Consider the following 19,837-nt stretch of genomic DNA (forward strand, 5'->3'; position numbering starts at 1 on the left):
TACCAAGGTTGGAAAGCATTGAATCTTTCATATTAAATGTGCAGAAATGATACAGCAAAAACACATGTTTAATTTAAAGGATATCAACTACTAGGTAAATAGTTTGTGTCATGATGGTCATCGTGGTAGTGGGAATTATCGCAACCAAAGGAAAGTGCCAGGTAATCATAACGGAGCAATTACCACAATTAGAAATGCCTTTAACAAGCCCAACTTCATCTTGCAAATTGTTATAAACGGATATCATGACTCATATATTATTATCATAACACTAAGCAATAAAGTAACCCCGTACATAACATACATTCTACATTCTACATTCCGCTTTTATTTACATATTACATGCATAAAATCTTTCGGAAACAAAGTAAGATTAGCCCCTTACAGTATAATACTGCCTCTTTGTACTAAAAAGGCAAATGGAATGTATCCTTACTTTAACCTTGAATTCCTATTTATGTGACATTCCTCTACAGCTTAACAAGTTTGTCTAATACACTTGATATCTTGAAATATCGCCCATAAAACAATGACAATCCATCTAAACACACTATCGGCATTCGATGCAGAATTTACACTCTGTTAAGGTCTCGCTAAGGTATATAGTTACGATTGGAGATTACGTGAGTATAGTTACCCATATAATTGGAGCGAAAACTTGTGTGCATTACCTCCATTTACTCCCAAATATTTTAACAGTATTCAGAAGCTGGCGTTGAACTCTGATTCGAACGTAAATCAATCTCCTGTTGTCCTGAAACTCTTGCATAAAACCACCGATGTGTGTCTCCAATAGATGATATTGGTTATCTAGGTATGATCAGTCCAAAGAAACAAGAGGTTGTTTGAGTCTACTTATACTGTAAATGAGTTTCTCCAGGTAAGGAATAGTATAAATGATATATCAAAAAGCACTATCCACCTGCAGTCGTACCAACCTCCGGTTCAGGTTGAACTGAGAGTCTCACAATATTTTCGACAACGTGGTCATATCCTCAAGTCTCATACACGTCTCCACATCCTTCTTCATAGAATCCATAATCGTTCTCGGAATCATATAATTCCCTTCTCCCCTCCAGGGAACTTCTCCAGTCATTCTGTAAAGCTCAGTGCAAGATCTTCATTGCCCTGCTCTTTGATCACACTATAGTTTAGGTATTCGATACTTCTCAAATAATACTGTTCCATCGACCCGGTAGTTGGGGTATACCAATTGATATTATCATCATGGAAAACTACCCTTCCAACAGCAGCATATAGGTTGGAGGTTGTGCACATAAGCAAGTTTATATGAAAAGGCTCACCAACTCCATACGGGGTATAGCCATAATTTGTACATATATAATTTGAGTAGTCTCACTGTAACTGCATGACTCCACGGATGTGAAGAATGTTGTTGGTTGAGATTGCATATTCAAGAAGCAGCAGTTATTTTTGTAGCTTCTACCTTCTCATGATTGGTTTTCATCCAGATGATCCATGCAGGCAGTTTTCTCGTCTGGAGCTGCTTGTTGAAGTAAAGTGAAAGCGGTAGTGATTGGATCAATTTTTTGAAAGGAATTCGAAATGCCTTCAAGTCGATATCAGAATTTTTTGAACTCAAGATCTTTCTCGCGAATTGCCATCTTCAATTCAGCGATCCTTATATCGATTATTCCTATAGGTATTACAAGCCTCCGGTCTCGTAGGTTTGCATTACGGCAAAGACTTCGAGGCCAACTCCTTGTTCGAGAAAAAATTATTTGGTGAGTCGGTTCTTCTGAGTATCGATTTTTGCTATTCGGGAAGGGGCAGTGCTTCTGCCAAAAATTCTAACATGGAGTGATATTCGAAAATGTTGATACAAACACGTGAAAGAAATATATATTCTTCGATACTTGTATCTCATTCCTCAATGTCCCGTAAGAAAACTAGAAACGTGGCTTCTTTCCAGTCCCTTTATGTCTAGGTATTTCCAGTCTCTCGTTGCGAACACATATATTATGACGGATGTAGTCCAGCCAGGTCAATACATTCATTCGTCTCAACGTCAGTCTGTAGGATAAGTGGTGAACAGTTTCTTTCTTGAAACTTAAAAGAAGGGGAATGACCGAGAGACTGAGTTTCTCATCTAGCCTTCAATCTTGTAGCTGTACTGTTTAATCTTCGTTGAGTGCCTTGCCAAATTCATCTCATACTGAGAATTCCGGATAAATATAGCTGCAAGGTTGTGTTCACCCTACTTTTCAACTACATTATGGGCTACTCCCGAGTCGCTGAACTTAGTCATTCCTTATTATATACACTACATCCTCCGGATTCGTATTCTTGTGATAGGCTGTGTTTAGAGCCACTTGGTAACAACGAGGTGCTTAAAAGCAATCTAGTAGCCAATAAAAAATGCAGAACCAGGATCTCACATGCAAAAGCAAGACTCCTATTGACTGATGGTCTGGTAATCAATAAACTGATCTGTTAAATCAAATCAGAAGTTTCATTTAATTTGCCACTTGTTTCGCGTATATGACTTTGCTGACAGAATACTTATCTCGGCAAGACTTGTAAATGAAGGGGGTTTCTCTCATTGCAGACTGTGTCCCGTTAGGGCCGAGAACAAGAGCTTACTTACAAACCATCACCTCTGGTAATTTCTCACTATTGGAAAGTAAGGATATCAATCTCAAGATTTTAAAAGCATTACAGCGAACTCCAGATACATTGATTTTAATCAGCATCAGAATGCATTTGACGCACGGAAAAGTGACCTTGCCCTGAGCCCTACGCTGACAATGCCACTTCGGAGAATCTCATATCGAACGCTCCTCCTCCTTGTGAAGATGACATCTCGAAAGCAAACCCCTATTCTGCGGTATCTCGCAACAATGATCACATGAAAAGGGTTCAAATGAAGATTAGGAGTCTTGTATCATCGACTCAAGAACAAATCACGAGGCAAAAGAATACTTAGTAATAAATTTATATACCATATAGCGATATCAATTGGAGAACCATCCGAGATTAATATTATTTGACCATGTTTCTTATCTCTTGCCATCAGCCAATACACCCATTCATTGGCATACATTATATATACACATCTTGGACCAAGAAAATCATAATAAAACTGTACAGCACTTCCGCGAAGACATCTTACCAAGACTACAGCACTCCCTGCCCGAACCAGGTCTGGTAAGCTTCTATCCCACACTAAAGTAGAAAGAAACCAATAGGCATAAGTCTATTCCCAGCGCTCTTTGATGTCGTCGCACTGGCGGCACTACCAGTAACTGTACCAGTTCCAGTTCCCGCGTCACTAGTCGAACCACTTTTTGTTCCAAAAGTTCCCTCTTCGCTTCGAGGGAATGCAGTTGCGGATGATATAGAATAAGTCCCCTTAACACCACCACTCGAGCATTTATCCGGCACTCCTTTAGCAATAGCAGATGCAGCTCCCCAACTAGGACCAAAACTTCCCTGTCTGGCTCGTTGCATGGTGAGGAAAGACGCATAGGACCATGTAAGATCTACTGCACTTAAAGCGGTACCATTTTCGCGAGAAAACTGCTCGGCTAGTGCTCCATCTTCTGGTGTGTATGTTTCAGCGATCGATACAAAACCATCTGCATAATCTTGCATGGCTTTGATGATATCCTTGTATTGACTCGAATCACTGGCAAATGTACCTGTTTGTATTTCGGGGACTAAGTCTGTGAAAAAAGCGTGGCTAATGTCAGTTACGGCGATGCTTCCTGTACTGTTGTATGTCCATAGAGCATCATAAAGTTGTTCTGCTGCAGCGTATGTGCATATATACCATGGATTTCCTCCTTGATAAATATCCTCAGGATAACGTCCGATAGCTGCAGCTTGTCCTGTCGATGCATTTGAATTGACAGCATAGATAGAGCGGAAAGAATCGACCAATACTTTGTGATTTGCAAGAGCGCGGTCTGAACAAGGCTGGAAAGTTGTAGAATCACATCCCACAGCTTGATCGGGATCAAAAGTATGTATCGAAGTCAAAATTGAATTACAATCCAATCCGGAACGATCATAAGTTGTTGATTGTACGTGGATGTTTGAATCGATGCTAGTTCCATTCCAATAATCTTGTAGCATGCAAAGGACTTCGGGGGCTTGCTCCTCGCAGTCGTTGCATGATTCTCCAAGGGCAGTGGCGAATTTTGCTCCTTCCACCAATGCTCGATGTTGAACTGCGGTGGTGAAAAAGGATGATCCATTTATTTCTTCCCATAAATCAAACCCAGAAAAGTTCCAATATTGAGAAACATACGCTAAGTCGTTCCGAACAATTGGCCAGATAATATCCTTGACAGTATCATTTTGTCCCAAGGTAAGGCGATCGTTGCCAAATGAAATCAAAGCTATGGCGCGTAAAGCTGGTCCATCACGTTGAGGGCGTCCCCATTCACCTAGAAATGCAGTTTCATTGGTGTAATATTTTGGTTCTGCCAAACCTGCTCCTGTCGCTAAGTCTCCAGATGGATTGTCAACGGTTTGTAGTTTTGCTTGAGCGGTAACATAATCTTCAATAAGAGTTTGGAGGCTCGAATTGCCAGTATCAATAAGATATTTGAAAGTCAAAGCCGAATCACGAGTCCAGGTGTAAAAGTCTAATCGAGATTAGTGTCAGTGTTACATACCGAGCTTGAGGGTGTCGATCGACTCACAGTTAGGATCAACTGTACTTGGGCTTGCAACAACAATTCCGGCACTCGCGCCCTCAGCCTTAGAACCATCGGGACCAATGTTATTTAGTATACCCTGAAGGGAGATCGGAGTTTGAGTCGTCAAATAATTGTCAATTATACCCGTCGTACGTGCAGATAATTTGGGATATTCAAGGCTTTTAGCTGAAGATAAAACCCCAGTCACAAATCTATTCGAACATCAGAACATTCTCGGCGTTTCAGGGATTAAATGATACGACTCACGCAGTAGTTCGTTCCCACAACATGGTTGTAGAGCAGATAGGATGTTTGGAATTCAGGTATTGTAACCAAGTTGTGGATGTCGAATTCTGAAGGATGAGGATTGATTAAAACCGCGCAACGATTACCCGCGTGAGTCGATGGGATTTGGGAAAGAAGTTTCGAGCGCACAATTGCCACTAATGTTATAATCAAATGTTATAGTCGGCGATGTTCGATCCAACAAGAGAGGGAGTCAACAATAGAAATGAATGTATGGTGAAGGGAAGTACTCGTAATCCTTCACCACCAAACATGCAATTAAGTTTGTATGCCAAAAAGATAGGCTAAATATCGTTTATTCTCGTTCTCGTTATTGAGATTATTTTGAAATGAAACAAGAGCGCGGGAAAGTCTAAATCTGGTGAAGTTTGTCGATCTATCCACAAATTAGTCCGATAGTGTTACTCCAAATTACCCCCTGATGCATGCTTTAACCTGTTCACGATTAGTTCTGATACAGCAACATGATGTCGGAAATTACTCTAGCACTACTCTAATGAACTCGGTAAGAAGATATAAATCACCAGTTATTTTCTCACTCTCGTCGAATTCTGGTACCGGTGAAGATTCTGAGATCGACAGAAGACATGAGAAGAAACTTCATAGAAACAATTTTTTTCCTCGTGTGCAAATCACACCACCCAAACATTCCAGGGGGCATTCAAATCACTTAGCGAATGCTGGGGCCGTTGGAACCCGAGTACTACGCTACATGTCTATTACCCGTGCTTCTAGCCGAAGGAAGCCTCCACAACTTCCCCCACGGTTCGTGGCACCACTTACTTTATCGACCTCGGGAGTTTTTGTGGATTGCGGAATAGATCTGACCGGTCAAGCTCTTGAATGTTTGAGTCAATAATCGATTTACACTGCGCAAAATGCATGTATTGTTACTCGGTATCATTCGGCGGTTATGGATAGAATGATCATTCATTCTTTATCTTAGCTTTTCAATAAGGTCAGTCACGCCGGTTGCCTGTGTCCTTGGATCCTTCAACTATTTCTTGTACTTGGCACGTCATTAAAATGTTGATGCCGTATCGCCGTTGCTTAAATCATACATAAGGTTACTGTGTGGCACAGTTATTAGAATTGGTTCTGGGTTAAGGGACAATTGATATAAATAAGTTAAATCTCCTTACAACTACGAGGGCTTGTTTTTGATGAATGCCGCTTTGTTGTAAGCGAAAACATATAGAAAATTCACTTTATATAAACTAATGTTGTGATATATTTCCTACTCAAAAACTCTATACTATATAGATATTATAATATTTTATAAGCATCTCAATATACTCAAAGTAGTATTAATAGATTATATTCAACAGTTGATTTATTGTTCAATTATCAAGTAAGAATAAGATCTTTTTATTGTTTATTTTCTTGTAAGTGCATAGACCCGGTATTCATCAAGGACATGTCCTGTATGAGATTGCAAGGGATGTATAAAGACCCCAGAAAAAACTAATCGTATATACAAATTCAATCTTAGCTTGACTTCTGATAATCAAAACTTATTTACTTGTATGTTCGTCGTGACTTTTATTCCTTCCCTTTAGTATTCTTACCAGGTGAATCCAGAAATATCTCTTTTCTCAAGCTTCATCCAAATATCATCCCAATAAAACATAGCGCCAACCAAAATACGTTTTGGGGATAGAGTTTCTTTGCTTGAGAGGCACAGTCGTGGATTGAATACTCGGAAAAACTGTTCATTGTTAGTAATAACCTAAACAGATAACAAACGCATCAGGAGTTAGAATTACTTATTATCAAAGGAGTCTTTATTAATTCAATTATTACAAGATCCTTACCCAAACAACTTCGAATGCTATATCCGAAAGTAGCAAGATATTTATCGAACACTTTACCAGCTTCTCCGTTGTTTTCCAACCATCTTTCGGGTCTGAATTCATCCGCGTCTTTTCCATAAACTACTGGATCACGGTTCGCCATGTACGTAGTACTGGTAACTTTAGTTCCAACTGAAATGGTTTTCCCGTTAATTACAAGTGGAGCATGATCAGCTTGGACAAGGTGAGGGAAGATATTAGGGGCTGAAGGACATAAATGTAAGGATTCTTTGACACAAGCAACGTAGTATAAACAGTTCTTGGAAACTTCTGCCGCTGCCGGGACAGGGGTAGATAATACACCATTGTCAATAGCGGCGTCAATCTCAGCCACCATTTTAGTGTAAACTGTAGAGTTGGAAAGAAGGTAGGCCATCATTGCTCCCACTATTGTGCCGGTAGTATCAGCACCGGCGGTAAATAATAACATACATTCGGCTCGAATATGATCTTTGATGAACAATTGACCTTGGGTATTGCGAGCCTCATAGAATCTGACTTGTTAGCCTTCTCTAAGACAAACAAGAAAAGGTTGTCTTACGATTATAGCAAATCAACTCTGCCTTTATCTTTTCCTCCCTCAGCAAGTTCCTTTTGTCTAGCTTTCATAATTCTGTTCGTTTATCTGATCAAAAACCCTATTCCTCCCTTATCATTTTCATTAAAGACAAGGAAACGTCCTAGTCAAGTCTTCTTAATGAACTCAACGAAAGGATACATTCTGTTAATAATGCTAAAGTAAAAGAATTCTTTATATAATTCTTCAATCAAATCATCAACATCAATAGCAATATCCACAAAGCCAAAGGCTTCTTTGAATCCGACCAAGCTAATAACATCAAATGTAGCAAAGGTTGTTCATCTCGACATATCAAAAGCTTTGTTTTGTTGAGCAAACATGTCATTCAATTTTCTGATCCAAGCAATAATAATATCATCAATAAAAGATTTATTCTTGACCATCTTAGATATCGAGTATAGTTTAGCGATTAGTCGACGGAAATGGGCATGGTGTGAATGTTGCTGTATATTAAAGACTGATTCTCCTGGACCAAATACACCAGTAACGTACCATTTTGTCTTGATAGCTTGATAATAATAAATTTGAGGAAGGGAAAAGACTGATGGGATTAAAAGTTCAGTTGGTGATATTCGGAGAATGTTTGCTATAACTGTATTAGAAATGGGAGATTATATAATCGAGTTAAAAGTTGGATATACTATTTTTCTCCTTGAATAGGCAGTTATAAGTTTCCAATTCGATTCCCCTAATGTTCTAATATGTGTGCCAAAGTCTGGTTACTGATCCTCAAAAAGGACCATCAAAATCTTTGAGAGGATGGAAATATTTGTAATAAACAATCTGATATATGAATGGCACAAGAAAGGTAATAACAAGACCACCAGCCAAGTTCGGGGCCGTTAAGTATTGGCCGAATCTAGATATAGGTAATTCTATTTCAACAACCTTCGTAGTTCTGTTTAGAGCTTCCATTTTAGTTGCTATTGGAGATAATAACAAATTAAGTAAAGTATAACAGTTAACGAACACGCAACTGAATGAAGATATAGAATCTTTGTCCCTTTTGAAGACTTGAACATATATATATATGCTTATAGTCTGGGCCTTTAGAAAAATGAACTCGGCTCTTTTCCGCACACTACTGACTATGTGTTTCAATTCTATTTCTCTTCCATACGAACCTCATGCTAGCCGAAGTAAGATCTCTAGCCTCGCCAAACCCCACTTATATCTAACATCTCACCACAATGCCAATAATTGCTGAACAAATGAACCATTATACGTAATACTTAAGAACAGTATACAGTAATTCTGACCAGAGGGGTTTGCGGAATTGTAATTTACACTCATATAATCCAGCCTGGTTCTTCCACGGAGGCTTCTTTGATTCTTCAACGGGTAAACTGGTAAGAACCTCTGCAATCCCGTGCTCACGACTCCTTTTGAAATTGGGGTAAGATTTCGTAACTTATATCTCCGGATTAGTGATTCATTAGATTCTGGATTCATCCTGTTATTGATACTGATTTAGAAGCCCTCAAGTTTACATCGAATAACATTGCAGAAATAACATATATTAAATGCACCTGAGACTGTATACTGGAGCAATGCGGAAATGTTCTATAGCAATTCCGTGGAGAAGAACGATGCAATATTCCAAGTTTTTTTCCTTTAATGGAGTAGGAGGCACTTGATCCCAGGAGGGCTCTAAAAGGTCAAATATTTAATCATTAAAATTTAAAGTTGCACAATGAAATGGAGTTTGCAGTTGATATTATAACCTTAAAGCCTTAAACTGGTGTAACCAACTAAATTTCCTTGAGTGCATCTGCCACGAGAAAACGTGAAAATCACGGCTGAACCAAACGAACAATGCTGGGACAAGCATTTTAATCAACCCAAGATTGCAAAAAGATATACAGGTGTATCTTCAACTTGTATTGATCATCTCATAGTACCAAAATATAAGGTGATATACTAAGATGAGATGACAAGAAATTCTAAGTAATTGACTAGTCAACAGAGACCAATGCTATCATAATCCTTCTCATCATTACTTTTCTGATAATTTATAATTTGAACAATATCCGCAACAATATACTCTTACATTCCAGTATTGTTAAGAAACGCAATGACTCTTAAGTTTTACAAGAAACTTCCTTGTATTACCTTTTTGTCAGTCCATTATTCCATCAGTTTAATGCAATGAGCCTCGAAATGTGATCTACAAGATATAGAACTTTCTGACCAGTAGTAATCGATCTTAAATGTCTTATTCCTGACAAACTAATTGGACACTAAAAGCTTGTTGTTATATCCACAACATTTTACTCGTAGGAATACGGATCTTGTAAATGACCTTCATATCAGATTTCCTGCGCTGCCCATAAGTTGCATCAAATTTTGTATCGTTTGTTATGCTGTAACCCAGGAGTTTAATATATAATCATGCTATGTGTTTGTTTCAAAATAAACCATGCTTTGCAAAAAAGCTTGTGTAATTAAACACTCTCCGCAGTATGCATTTTCCTACTTCTTTAGGTAGCCTACATTAGATATCTCCATGGTCGAAATAAAATACTTTATTAAATTGTGTACGCGTAGGAACAAGATATTATCTCAAAAGTCTTAGTTTCATGCATGTAATAATCAATTCAACCAAACACAAAAGCCCGGATGATTTTCCTGGCGTAGTTCGCTGAATGATGTCATATCATACGTATACCGGAGTTAGTATTATATCTCTATTTCATCCAAAAACACTATGTAACCGGGCTTTTCTTGATAGGTTCGCTTCATCCTGTAAGACTATAAACCTTCAAGGTTCATATTGCCCAATTAGGCATTCTAATAACGAAGGAAAGTGGATACACTGAATTCCACATTGTAGTCACGGAAAGCATTGTTGCCATACGTCTTTAAGGTTTCAGGAGAATTAAATTATGGAGATATTCAAGCGAATGAGCTAGTCGTTTTAAGTAGCATCGGAGTGGGAACGATTTGATACTACATCGCCGAGCATGGTACATTGTAACACTCGATACAGAAGATGTCAGGATAGTGGATTATTCTCTGTAGGAATAGAATGATATTATGATGGAATTACAACCACGACCTCTGCTAGCCAAACTAGGTAGAAATTGACATTTCAATGGTAATTCAGTGATGGCGGAATAGGAGTATAGCCTTATGGTACCAGCAATGTGAGATTATTGAGACATCCATAAATATCCCCTTATCCTCCTTCAAAGTAACGCCATCCATTCATCCAACAAGCTTTCAACAATCATCATTATCTATAAAGTATTGAGACTTCAGTCATTCACATCTTCTGAACATAAAACATTATTTTGAACCAATATTCTCGGGTTTCTTATACCATTGATCCTACTAATCTCTTCAAGATGTCGAACTTAGATTTGATCATAGCAAATACTCATTTATCTATTCTCTATCTATTTCCTGTTGCCATCTTTGGCCTCTTTCTCAATCTTTATTGCAAAGCTATCCTTGGAAGATCAAATCAATAAAAGTCACAAGTTGGTGATGTACATGTGGCTTTGGAAAAGATCACTACTTATGAGCCTCATGCTGCTTAGAACTCACTTCGAGATTTAATCGAGATTGATGGAGCTGGAACATGGCCTTCTACAACTGTATATGGTGATGCTTGGCCAGAAGTCCTTCGATCATTCCACGATATCTATTAAGCTATGGCACCTGCTCTATCAATCGCAGAACTTAGTGGCAATGATGTCAAGAACTTTCAACGATGCTTGGACTTCCGTGTACAGATGAGAACACTTTACAATGATCAAGTCAATATGGAAGAAGTAAAGACCCTCTTAGATGCAGCAGAACATGATGAGAGCGTTCTATCAAGGGCAGCTTGGAATGGTCTCTTCGCTTGTATTGCTTTGTCTAGACACTCTTTCCGGTAAGTACCATTATTCTAGGTCGCACAAAAAATGGAGTTCTCGCTAACATTGCAAGATGGGGAACAATCCCCATAGTTAAACTTGCTCAGGAAGAAAAAGTCGTTGATTTCCCTGCCTATCTCGACCTTGTATGGCTATACCTCAAGAGACAATACGGTGTTATATCTCAAGGTGGTAACGTCGCGAGTAACTACCTCTGCAACTTTGATGATAAAGATCAGATTGTCTACCCGATCAATCCCACAATGGATGATCTCATTCAATCTGCCGAATACCACTTTGGCTATGTCTTTCCTCACATTGAAAGAGAAGCTCTCCCAATTTACCATATAGTAACTACAGCTCTTCAACAATATTCTAGTGGTGACCGTGTTGGCACCCTATAATCACTCAAAGGAATCAACAAGGAATTACGCACACCCCTCAAGACCTATTACGAAACCATGCATGAATCCAAAATTTCTCGAAAGGTTTGGATGCACTATGCACAAGGATTTCAAGGCTGGGCTGCAGGTGATATTGACCCTGTCACCGGAGAATATACTGAATACGACGGTCTTTCGGGCAATCAATTGTTATTACCACAGATCATGGATGCTTTCCTAGGACTTGAGAGATACTTGAACGAGGAGAATACACGACGCTACATTCCAAACTTGCAACGCAAATTCCGTGAGACAATCGCTGAGCATAGCTTTCGCAATGAGGCTAAGACAAAAGGAGATGACGAGATCGAGGAACAAATGAACAACATTGTCAAGCAAATGAGAGTTTTCAGAACAGCACATAGAGTTAGGGTCAAGCCATACTTGAGTGTACCCGCTCCAGAGCGTATGATCATGACGGCTGGAAAGTCTGTGCTGGAGAAGGATGATGTTCATGATTACGAGTCTGCTATTGCACCTCTGGATAAGATGTTGAAGGATAGACTATTGGCCACGAAATAGATTAGATTGTGGTATAGTTATCTCGTTCATTCAGCGCCAAGACAGAACAGGGTTACTCATGCTCCAAAGATACCTGTTGACCTTACTACTCTCTTTTGTTTGCCAAGGTTGGCAGGGTAGGATGGCGCTTCTTTGGCTTTTTTCTCCTTCTGTATACATGTTAGGAATAGGGATATAGATAAAAACATTAATGCTATGATGATTTAAACCCCAAAAACTGATATTGGACACGATTGATTAGTGACTCCACTTAGCAATCCTCTGGTCATGGTATTCTCAAGGTACCGGTGGCATTGCACCAGATGAATAGGTGAGATATATCTAGCGGTACTATGGTTGGTGACTTCCACTCACAATCCTGCATCGACGCTCTTTTGAGCAGGCTCGAGGCGACATGGTTTCAAACAAGCATGCTTGACGTTACCATGTGAAAACGATATGTAGAAGTAGGTAGGTATCTTCGATGAGGTTGATATTGAGATACCCCACTTTCATGTGGCACAACTTCGCCGCTCAGCCACATGCAGTTAAATCAGTAACTTCAAAGATGTAACCTTCACCAAGGGTTTTCATGTCTTATTATCTAATCCGTTCCCATCCATTTTTACCCTAAAATGTAACTCCGGAAATGACAAAAATCCCAAATCCTAATTTTTGGGGAACCTTCCACTCTTTTTTGGTACGCGCTTTTTAAAAGGAATCTTGACATGTCAAGCTCAAATTGTATAAAACTAATGGTACGAATACCCGAGATACCTACCTCGCCTACATCGTTGTTGGGGGTTGCACGTGCCAACACGGTCTGTTACTTCTTGGCTGTGACCTGACGGCAGGACGATCGATGCAGAGCTGAATATCATCGGCAATCTGTTGGAATAGACTTGGCGGGCCATCTGACCTTGATATCTTACTTTCACAATCTCGGAATACCCTCAAAACACCCTCAAATCTCATATTAGAATCGCCGACTACAGTAATCATTGAGCTGTCTTCCCTCGTGGTTTGTCTTGCGCTGACAATCAAATTTCACCGAACCACAGTAGTGCTCCAAGGCTTTATGTTGATTAGTATGCATCTTGGTCTCCGGAGATATTCTTATCGATGCTGATGATGTATGACTAAATTCATAATATTCGACCCCTCCGTCGTATGGTCGGGTGAGCTTACTCCATTCTTTGTCTTCTGAGCTGATAAATGATCACGCATTTCATCAACGCTTTGATTCGTTGTTTTATAACGGCTTTTTGATGAGGCATTCTAAGACGTCATGGTAGCAAGGTATTGCAATTAAAGCCGTTGCAAGAAACATATCTATACCATCGTTCTTTGAAAGCTTTCATCTTCAGGGGCTCGATTCAAACTCCGCTGCTCTCGAGAAGTTTGCAGAATTCCCTGCTAGTCGCGGGCTTTTACGAGTATACTTTTCACTAAATTCTCTATGTCCGGCCTCCAATTTTGGATGGCTTTAGCTTATTGTTTCCAGGTATCAGCTCAAATGCTACTTCTTATGTCAGATCTCTTCTCGTCGGCATCATATCTGCTCCCCTCTTTCTTTTTGTTGCATCTCTACAATTCGTGGGTTTCTCTAATCCTCCTGTTGCACATCTGTAATTCTGGTCATTATTTCAACCAATCATCCATATCTTTGCTTTTTTTGTTTGTATTTCTGCAAATGCAAGTAGTGATTTCTCGAATTCAAAATGAATTATCAATTTTTTTTATCCATATCAAAATACGACAGGCTCCTTCACTATCAATTATCAACATTGAGACTTTGAGTATGTATTGTAGGTATTATGAGGCTTGCATTGCAACGATTATCATATTATGACTATGGAATCAAGAGAAAACATATATCTTGAGACTCATGCTAAGCTAGTGTACACGAGGACAATGAACTCATTTGACAGTATGCATATCATTTGATTCACTCTAGGTCAAAGAAAATCAGTTCAAGCTCACTTACCACGAAATCCATTTCTGCTGTGATGTTACATAGATTATACGAGGTATGAACACTTAGAGGTCACTACTCCTCAAACCAGAAATGGTTTCAAACTGTGAGAAAACGCGAGTTTTGTTGTTGAGATATGCTGAACTTGTCTAAGGTAGCACACTGGGGTGTTGACGTAAAATGATTTGATTTGGAGAAGATGGTGTTGTTATTGTTGATGGAGGTTGATGTAGGATATGATCTCCTCCTTTCGTATATTTGTGCTCGATGCTGTGCATTTAATTGACTTGATCTTCTGTAATTCTACATACCGACCAATCCAATAAGACTAAATTTTTCGGTAAATTTTTTGGGTGCGGGTTTTCCTGTCGTCTATACCAGATCCAGATTCGCATGAACAAGAGACACTCGCTACCCGTCCAACATTTATCGTTACACTAATATGCACCAATAACCTCCAAAAAGCCATATGTCTGAATTTGGTGGTGTGTGGGAAACATAAATAGCATGAAAAAGAGTAGTAAGCACCAACTCCCCTACAAAGACCTTGATTAGATGTTATAAAGAAAGTATACAAAAGAACCTTGATGCAGAATGCTCTATTAATGAACAATTTGACACGAATTCAGATTACCCGGGACCTTGCACTGCTCGAAGTTTGAGTTGTGATATAGAGCATTTTTGAATGCCAACATCTGCTATTGATTTATTTTCCTATGTAAACTTAATAACGAGACTTTCCGTGAATTTCCAATCAAATGTACAACTTGAGGGTGCATCATCTTCGGGTGCCTGGCCAAGTAAATGGTCACTCCAGTCAAGACCTTGGCTTGAACCACATAAGAATTCCAAAACAGCTATTGCAGCTATTGGTACTGGTATAACACTTCTCGAAGAAAAAGGAACAGACTAGTTAGACATCTATCGAAGTATATACCTAAATTATCCGGATTCTCGTGGATGTGACAGGATTGTCTGAAACCAATCATGACGGACTGGAATAAGCCCATGTCACACAGCATCACCCGGCAATCCTTAAGTCTCCGAGACGTTGTACTAAAGGCTTCCCATCCGTAGCTGATCTCACGTCTACAGATACAGAGAATATAAAGATTTAGTCGTGCCTTTGGTGGCGAACTGCCGTTCGAGGTCCATTGACTTCTAATGATTGAGATGGGATGATCATAAACTGGTAGTTCAACGATTCTCTCTGATGCAATTTATAGTATTCCATGGATGGGCTCGTTATTATAGAATAAGAGACTCCATTTCCCGGCTCTTATGTTGGTCCGGGGAGAGTGTCACGTGTATTATGACTCCTTGTACGTGGCAAAGTCTATGATAGAATGAGTCCTACCATGCAAAACATGTCGATCCTCACCCTTTTCACTGCAAATTGATTGATGGTCTCGCACTTGTGAGAATCCCATCATTCGGAAGACAATAATTCGATCTGGAAAAAACCAAAGCACGTTTTGAATGAAAGTTGTCGGACCAGAAGGGGGTGTATTCGGGAGTATTCGCACTCCAAAGCGGTCGTTGTGACTGAGATGAAAACGAAACATCAAAAATTGAACGTTGAAGATTTCTGACGCGTTCTAGTGCTATGCATCGTAGTCTTGCTTCGGGTATATACTTATACATGACAGATACTGAAACATCCTGATCATACATGATCTTCACGTCTATAATATTGGCTTTCTCTCCTGGTACTGCTCTTCCGCCATGAAATTTTCCTCCACAATCTCAGATTCAGTAGCTTTTTGGGCCTCTTCATCTATAACGACCTCCTCATTCCTTGCCATAGCTGCATCATATTTCCTGACTTGCTCCATAATCTCTTCCTTCGTGATTCCAAACCCATTCTCATCCAAATAAACCTCTTCCTTCGGCGGCAACCCCATCTTCTCCCTTTGTGCCCTAAACCTCTCCTTGATAGTCTCCGTCTGCATAATCCTCCATCTTAGTTTCCAACCTCCCATTCCCAGTTCCTTTATTCTCTGCGTCTTCTCCCCCAATAAATATTCATCCAATCCTCCCGCTTTATCGATCGTCCTCAGCACTTTAGTAGTGACTCTCAATTTTATTTGCCTCCCTAGACTTGGACTGTAGAGACGCTTTCTCTGCACGTTGGGTCGCCAATGCCGTCTTGTCTTAATTTCATTCTTCTCCGAAACTATATTACCATAACGAATCTTCTGGAGACCGTACAGACCGAAATTGGATTGTTTGTAAAATTGCGAGGGGCCGTAAGGATATGGCGGAACGTCTGCGTGCTCGACTGCTAGCCTTTGTTTCGTGGACTTTGCGAAGATGCGAGGAGTGGATGTGAAAGTTCGTGTGAAAGAACGGGAGATGGAGGGGTGGATTGATGGGAGAATAGGCATGGTGTATGAGGTGACGCGGGGCGCCAAATCTGGTCGTGTATAGCGTCAATTCTCGGCTCGTATTGAGGTTGAATAATCTCTATGGCTAAGAGTTCATTAATGAATGAATTCGTGGTGGAGCTGCAAAATTGCTTCTTCTGGCCGAATCTCAAATCAATCGTTTCGTTTGTCCTTATCACCACATAAATTTTAGCTTTGTTTTGGATAAGATGTGAGCCTGAGGCCGAACGTGCCAAAATGTAGGTTTTTATTTTTACATGGCCTTCCTGGAGCTCGAGGCTACAGCCTACAAGAAAACCGTGTCAATTCATTCACATCTTGTTTTATCTTCATTTCCTTCGTAAATTAGAAGGTAGTACCTTCTTCTTCTTGCTTGAAAACATTCAACTCAAAAACACGTTATCTTTTGATTATATCATATTTGTGTCTCAAGTGGTGATCATTAGATTCGTTACCCAATCTCCGTTGATTACACCTTCAAGAATGACAGCCAGATTGTGTCATCTTGGTAGCAATGCCTTTGAATTCGCCCCAGTTATGAGGCTTGTCGCAAGTCCCGCCTTGTCCCATCCGATAGCCAAAAGGAACTCCCCAAGATCAAAATAGCAATCTCATTTTTTTTTCTTTCAAGGCAAGTAGACTTTTATGCCAACCAATCTGAAGACTTGCACCTTTATCCTTCTGCCAATAGTCTCCGCACATCGATTGTTTCCCGATAAATATCAAGCGTTGACAGTACCCTTGGAATGTTCCACTTAGGGATCTCGCTGCGCTGATATTCTTCCAACATTTCCCGTGTCGACTGAACTAAAAATTCCTCTCGTCTTCCATCCTCTCTCCGCATGTAAATTTGTGAACCTAGTTCATAATCAATCCCTCGATTCGCTCTATATAATCTTTCAAAATAGGGGTTTCTCGAGTCATATCCGAAGTCATAGACGAAGTTTTCAAGGGATGGTAACACTCTTGCAATAGTATTTCCCATCGAGTTGGGAAGCGTTTGCAGCCCGTCGTGACTGAGACTGAATACGGCGATGGCGATATTGCGGACATCTTTCATAACGCTGCCCTCTGGTCTATCTCTGATCTGGGTCAAAGCATTTTTGATCCATTTCACCCAGCCTACTTCTACCAAAACTATGTCTATCCTCGGGTCGAAGACCACGATTCCCAGCCTCGGGTAGCGGGCCAAATTCCTCTTGTGATATCCGAGATACGTCCTCCGTGAATCACAATTCACGAAGTATAAGTTATGCGGTTTGAATTTTCTGGGACGCCCATATCGTAAATTCTCCACTGGGACAATGTGTCCTTCCTGTACCTCCAGTGCAAAATACCATATCTGAAGCTGTAACTCGGTTGGGAGAAGGGCGAACTGTGGGAAGCTCGACATGATGCAATTAATTGTAATAGGTAGGTTGACTGTCGGTTAATTTTGGTCGGAGGAAATTGAAACATGAGAGAACTACCTCGCATTTCACACTTAGGAAAGGATTGCAACAAGCAGTCATGGCGAACGGAACTGTCTGATATGTATTTGAGTAATGGTAAATCAAAGATTGAAGTGAGGGGTAAGAGGCTAAGGCTGAAGCTGAAGCTGACTGCTGCCGATTGCAGCCAATCCCTGTTAGCTTACTACCACATCAAATCAGACCAGCTTCACATGTATTTTCTTCTTTTGCCGTACTTCCTCAAAGATTACAGCACATTCGTTATCAACTCATCTCCATCAAACATTCGCGGGAACGAGACAACGAACTATGCAATCGTTTTTAAACCTCCCGATTGAATTGCGCATCAAAATTTGGGAGCATACTCTTCCTGGCGGGAGAAACATTGAGATCTATCCAACTTTCGTGAGTCGTAAAGAGATCGGATGGATTGCTGTACATTGTAAATGTTCAGCTCGCTGCCATCGTCTGCCCTCTCTAGCCCATGTCAATTCAGAAGCTCGAGCTGTATTTTTCCGCCACTTCACCACTTGTTTCAACACATACGTTCAATGGAAGAACGATACTATCCTCATTCAAAGTACATCGGTCGTTAAACGCAACCTACCCCTCGATGCAGGCGCAAAAGAGATACAAGTATTAGACAGAATAGTTTCAGAAAGTCCGAGAAGCTCTGAATTGTCGTCCTTTGCTGTCACAGCAAACCGCTCATGGGCTCGTAATGGCTTACCCCACTTTCTCAAGGCATTCAAAATTTCTGAGCCGCAAAGATCCCTCAACTTTGGAACTACAACCCCTGAGTTGCTACTCGTTGTGGGCGCCCAATTGCGTTACAAGGGGCGAAGAACTAGTTTTGATGGTTTGAGATTGGATTGTTTTGATGACGACCCTATGGACCCCAATCAGCAACTGGAAAGTCTCATAACAGAGAATACCATGAGATCGTGGCGGGATATATGGGAGAAGGAGGGGGATGGGACGCCACCACCGTTTCGAATGGTAACTTTCCGAAAAGGTGCCCCAAATTGCTTCAAGAACATGTGATGATCGTCGATTGAGGCAGGTGCAGGTATCATGGTCTCCTATGTTCGCCATGGCAACTTCTCCTGCAAGAGCTGTATATCAAGAATTTGAAATGTAGATGGGGGTCAATAACTCAGTAGATCAATTACTATATCTTGAGCAATGAACGTTTGTATGGACAGGGTAACGATTGCTAATCCCCTTTCACGGTGTATCATTCAAAAGAATATGAGGTCAATTGATCCCATATTATTACTACTGAGATCAAGATAGGGAACATGCTCACCACGATTCTTAGTTTTCTTTGCTTAAGCTACCTAGGTAGGTAGGTATTCATTATGTTTACTGAGGTTGATGAATGGATCAATACTGCATTATTTACTTGCCCGCCACTACAGAGCAATGACAACATCTCCAGGTTTTCCCATCCACTATCTAAGTGAAATGAACATGTATTGCCCGACTTAGATGCCAATGTATTTATTAGAGGTGTGATTCTCAATATCGATGCCGAGCAATATCACATGAAAATAAAGCATCTATGTTCGATTAATAATTAATCACAAGCATATATGAAATTGATTTGTTTAACGTGGTTTATCATCGAGTGGCCCACTTTCACCTCAATTTACACCTGTCTCTTTCAACACGCGTTTTATCAACAACCTATAATGAATTCGAATAATCAAGAAGCTCGTATACTCCTTGCTATCGAAGCTATTCATAAAGATAAAAAATTAAGCATTCGAAAGGCTGCTATGCTCTATAATATTCCTCGTACGACTCTT

At 40.1% G+C, this 19,837-nt stretch overlaps 7 protein-coding genes across 7 annotated transcripts; 2 read left to right on the forward strand and 5 right to left on the reverse strand.

Moving 5' to 3' along the window:
- Positions 1 to 3,186: 3,186 nt before the first annotated feature.
- EAF01_005377 (uncharacterized protein) lies at positions 3,187 to 4,957 on the reverse strand (the record flags this gene model as incomplete). Its single annotated transcript, XM_038913630.1, has 3 exons — positions 3,187 to 4,613; positions 4,671 to 4,879; positions 4,935 to 4,957. The coding sequence occupies 3 exons, from the start codon at positions 4,955 to 4,957 to the stop codon at positions 3,187 to 3,189; spliced, it is 1,659 nt and encodes a 552-aa protein (XP_038770079.1).
- A 1,580-nt stretch (positions 4,958 to 6,537) lies between these two features.
- EAF01_005378 (uncharacterized protein) lies at positions 6,538 to 7,435 on the reverse strand (the record flags this gene model as incomplete). Its single annotated transcript, XM_038913631.1, has 3 exons — positions 6,538 to 6,681; positions 6,777 to 7,310; positions 7,385 to 7,435. The coding sequence occupies 3 exons, from the start codon at positions 7,433 to 7,435 to the stop codon at positions 6,538 to 6,540; spliced, it is 729 nt and encodes a 242-aa protein (XP_038770080.1).
- Positions 7,436 to 7,510: 75 nt separating this feature from the next.
- Positions 7,511 to 8,321, reverse strand: EAF01_005379 (uncharacterized protein; the record flags this gene model as incomplete). Its single annotated transcript, XM_038913632.1, has 3 exons — positions 7,511 to 7,655; positions 7,725 to 7,998; positions 8,147 to 8,321. 3 exons carry the CDS (start codon positions 8,319 to 8,321, stop codon positions 7,511 to 7,513), a joined length of 594 nt encoding a protein of 197 aa, XP_038770081.1.
- Positions 8,322 to 11,062: 2,741 nt separating this feature from the next.
- On the forward strand, positions 11,063 to 12,234 carry EAF01_005380 (uncharacterized protein; the record flags this gene model as incomplete). The annotated part of the gene is made up of 3 exons (XM_038913633.1): positions 11,063 to 11,286; positions 11,343 to 11,658; positions 11,716 to 12,234. The coding sequence occupies 3 exons, from the start codon at positions 11,063 to 11,065 to the stop codon at positions 12,232 to 12,234; spliced, it is 1,059 nt and encodes a 352-aa protein (XP_038770082.1).
- Positions 12,235 to 15,873: 3,639 nt separating this feature from the next.
- EAF01_005381 (uncharacterized protein) lies at positions 15,874 to 16,575 on the reverse strand (the record flags this gene model as incomplete). Its single annotated transcript, XM_038913634.1, has 1 exon — positions 15,874 to 16,575. The coding sequence occupies one exon, from the start codon at positions 16,573 to 16,575 to the stop codon at positions 15,874 to 15,876; it is 702 nt and encodes a 233-aa protein (XP_038770083.1).
- Positions 16,576 to 17,248: 673 nt separating this feature from the next.
- On the reverse strand, positions 17,249 to 17,968 carry EAF01_005382 (uncharacterized protein; the record flags this gene model as incomplete). Its single annotated transcript, XM_038913635.1, has 1 exon — positions 17,249 to 17,968. The coding sequence occupies one exon, from the start codon at positions 17,966 to 17,968 to the stop codon at positions 17,249 to 17,251; it is 720 nt and encodes a 239-aa protein (XP_038770084.1).
- A 367-nt stretch (positions 17,969 to 18,335) lies between these two features.
- EAF01_005383 (uncharacterized protein) lies at positions 18,336 to 19,070 on the forward strand (the record flags this gene model as incomplete). The annotated part of the gene is made up of 1 exon (XM_038913636.1): positions 18,336 to 19,070. One exon carries the CDS (start codon positions 18,336 to 18,338, stop codon positions 19,068 to 19,070), a length of 735 nt encoding a protein of 244 aa, XP_038770085.1.
- Between the last annotated feature and the right edge of the window lie 767 nt (positions 19,071 to 19,837).

The sequence above is a fragment of the Botrytis porri genome, assembly GCF_014898465.1.
Source record: "Botrytis porri strain MUCL 3234 chromosome Unknown BPOR_007, whole genome shotgun sequence".
NCBI lineage: Eukaryota > Fungi > Ascomycota > Leotiomycetes > Helotiales > Sclerotiniaceae > Botrytis > Botrytis porri.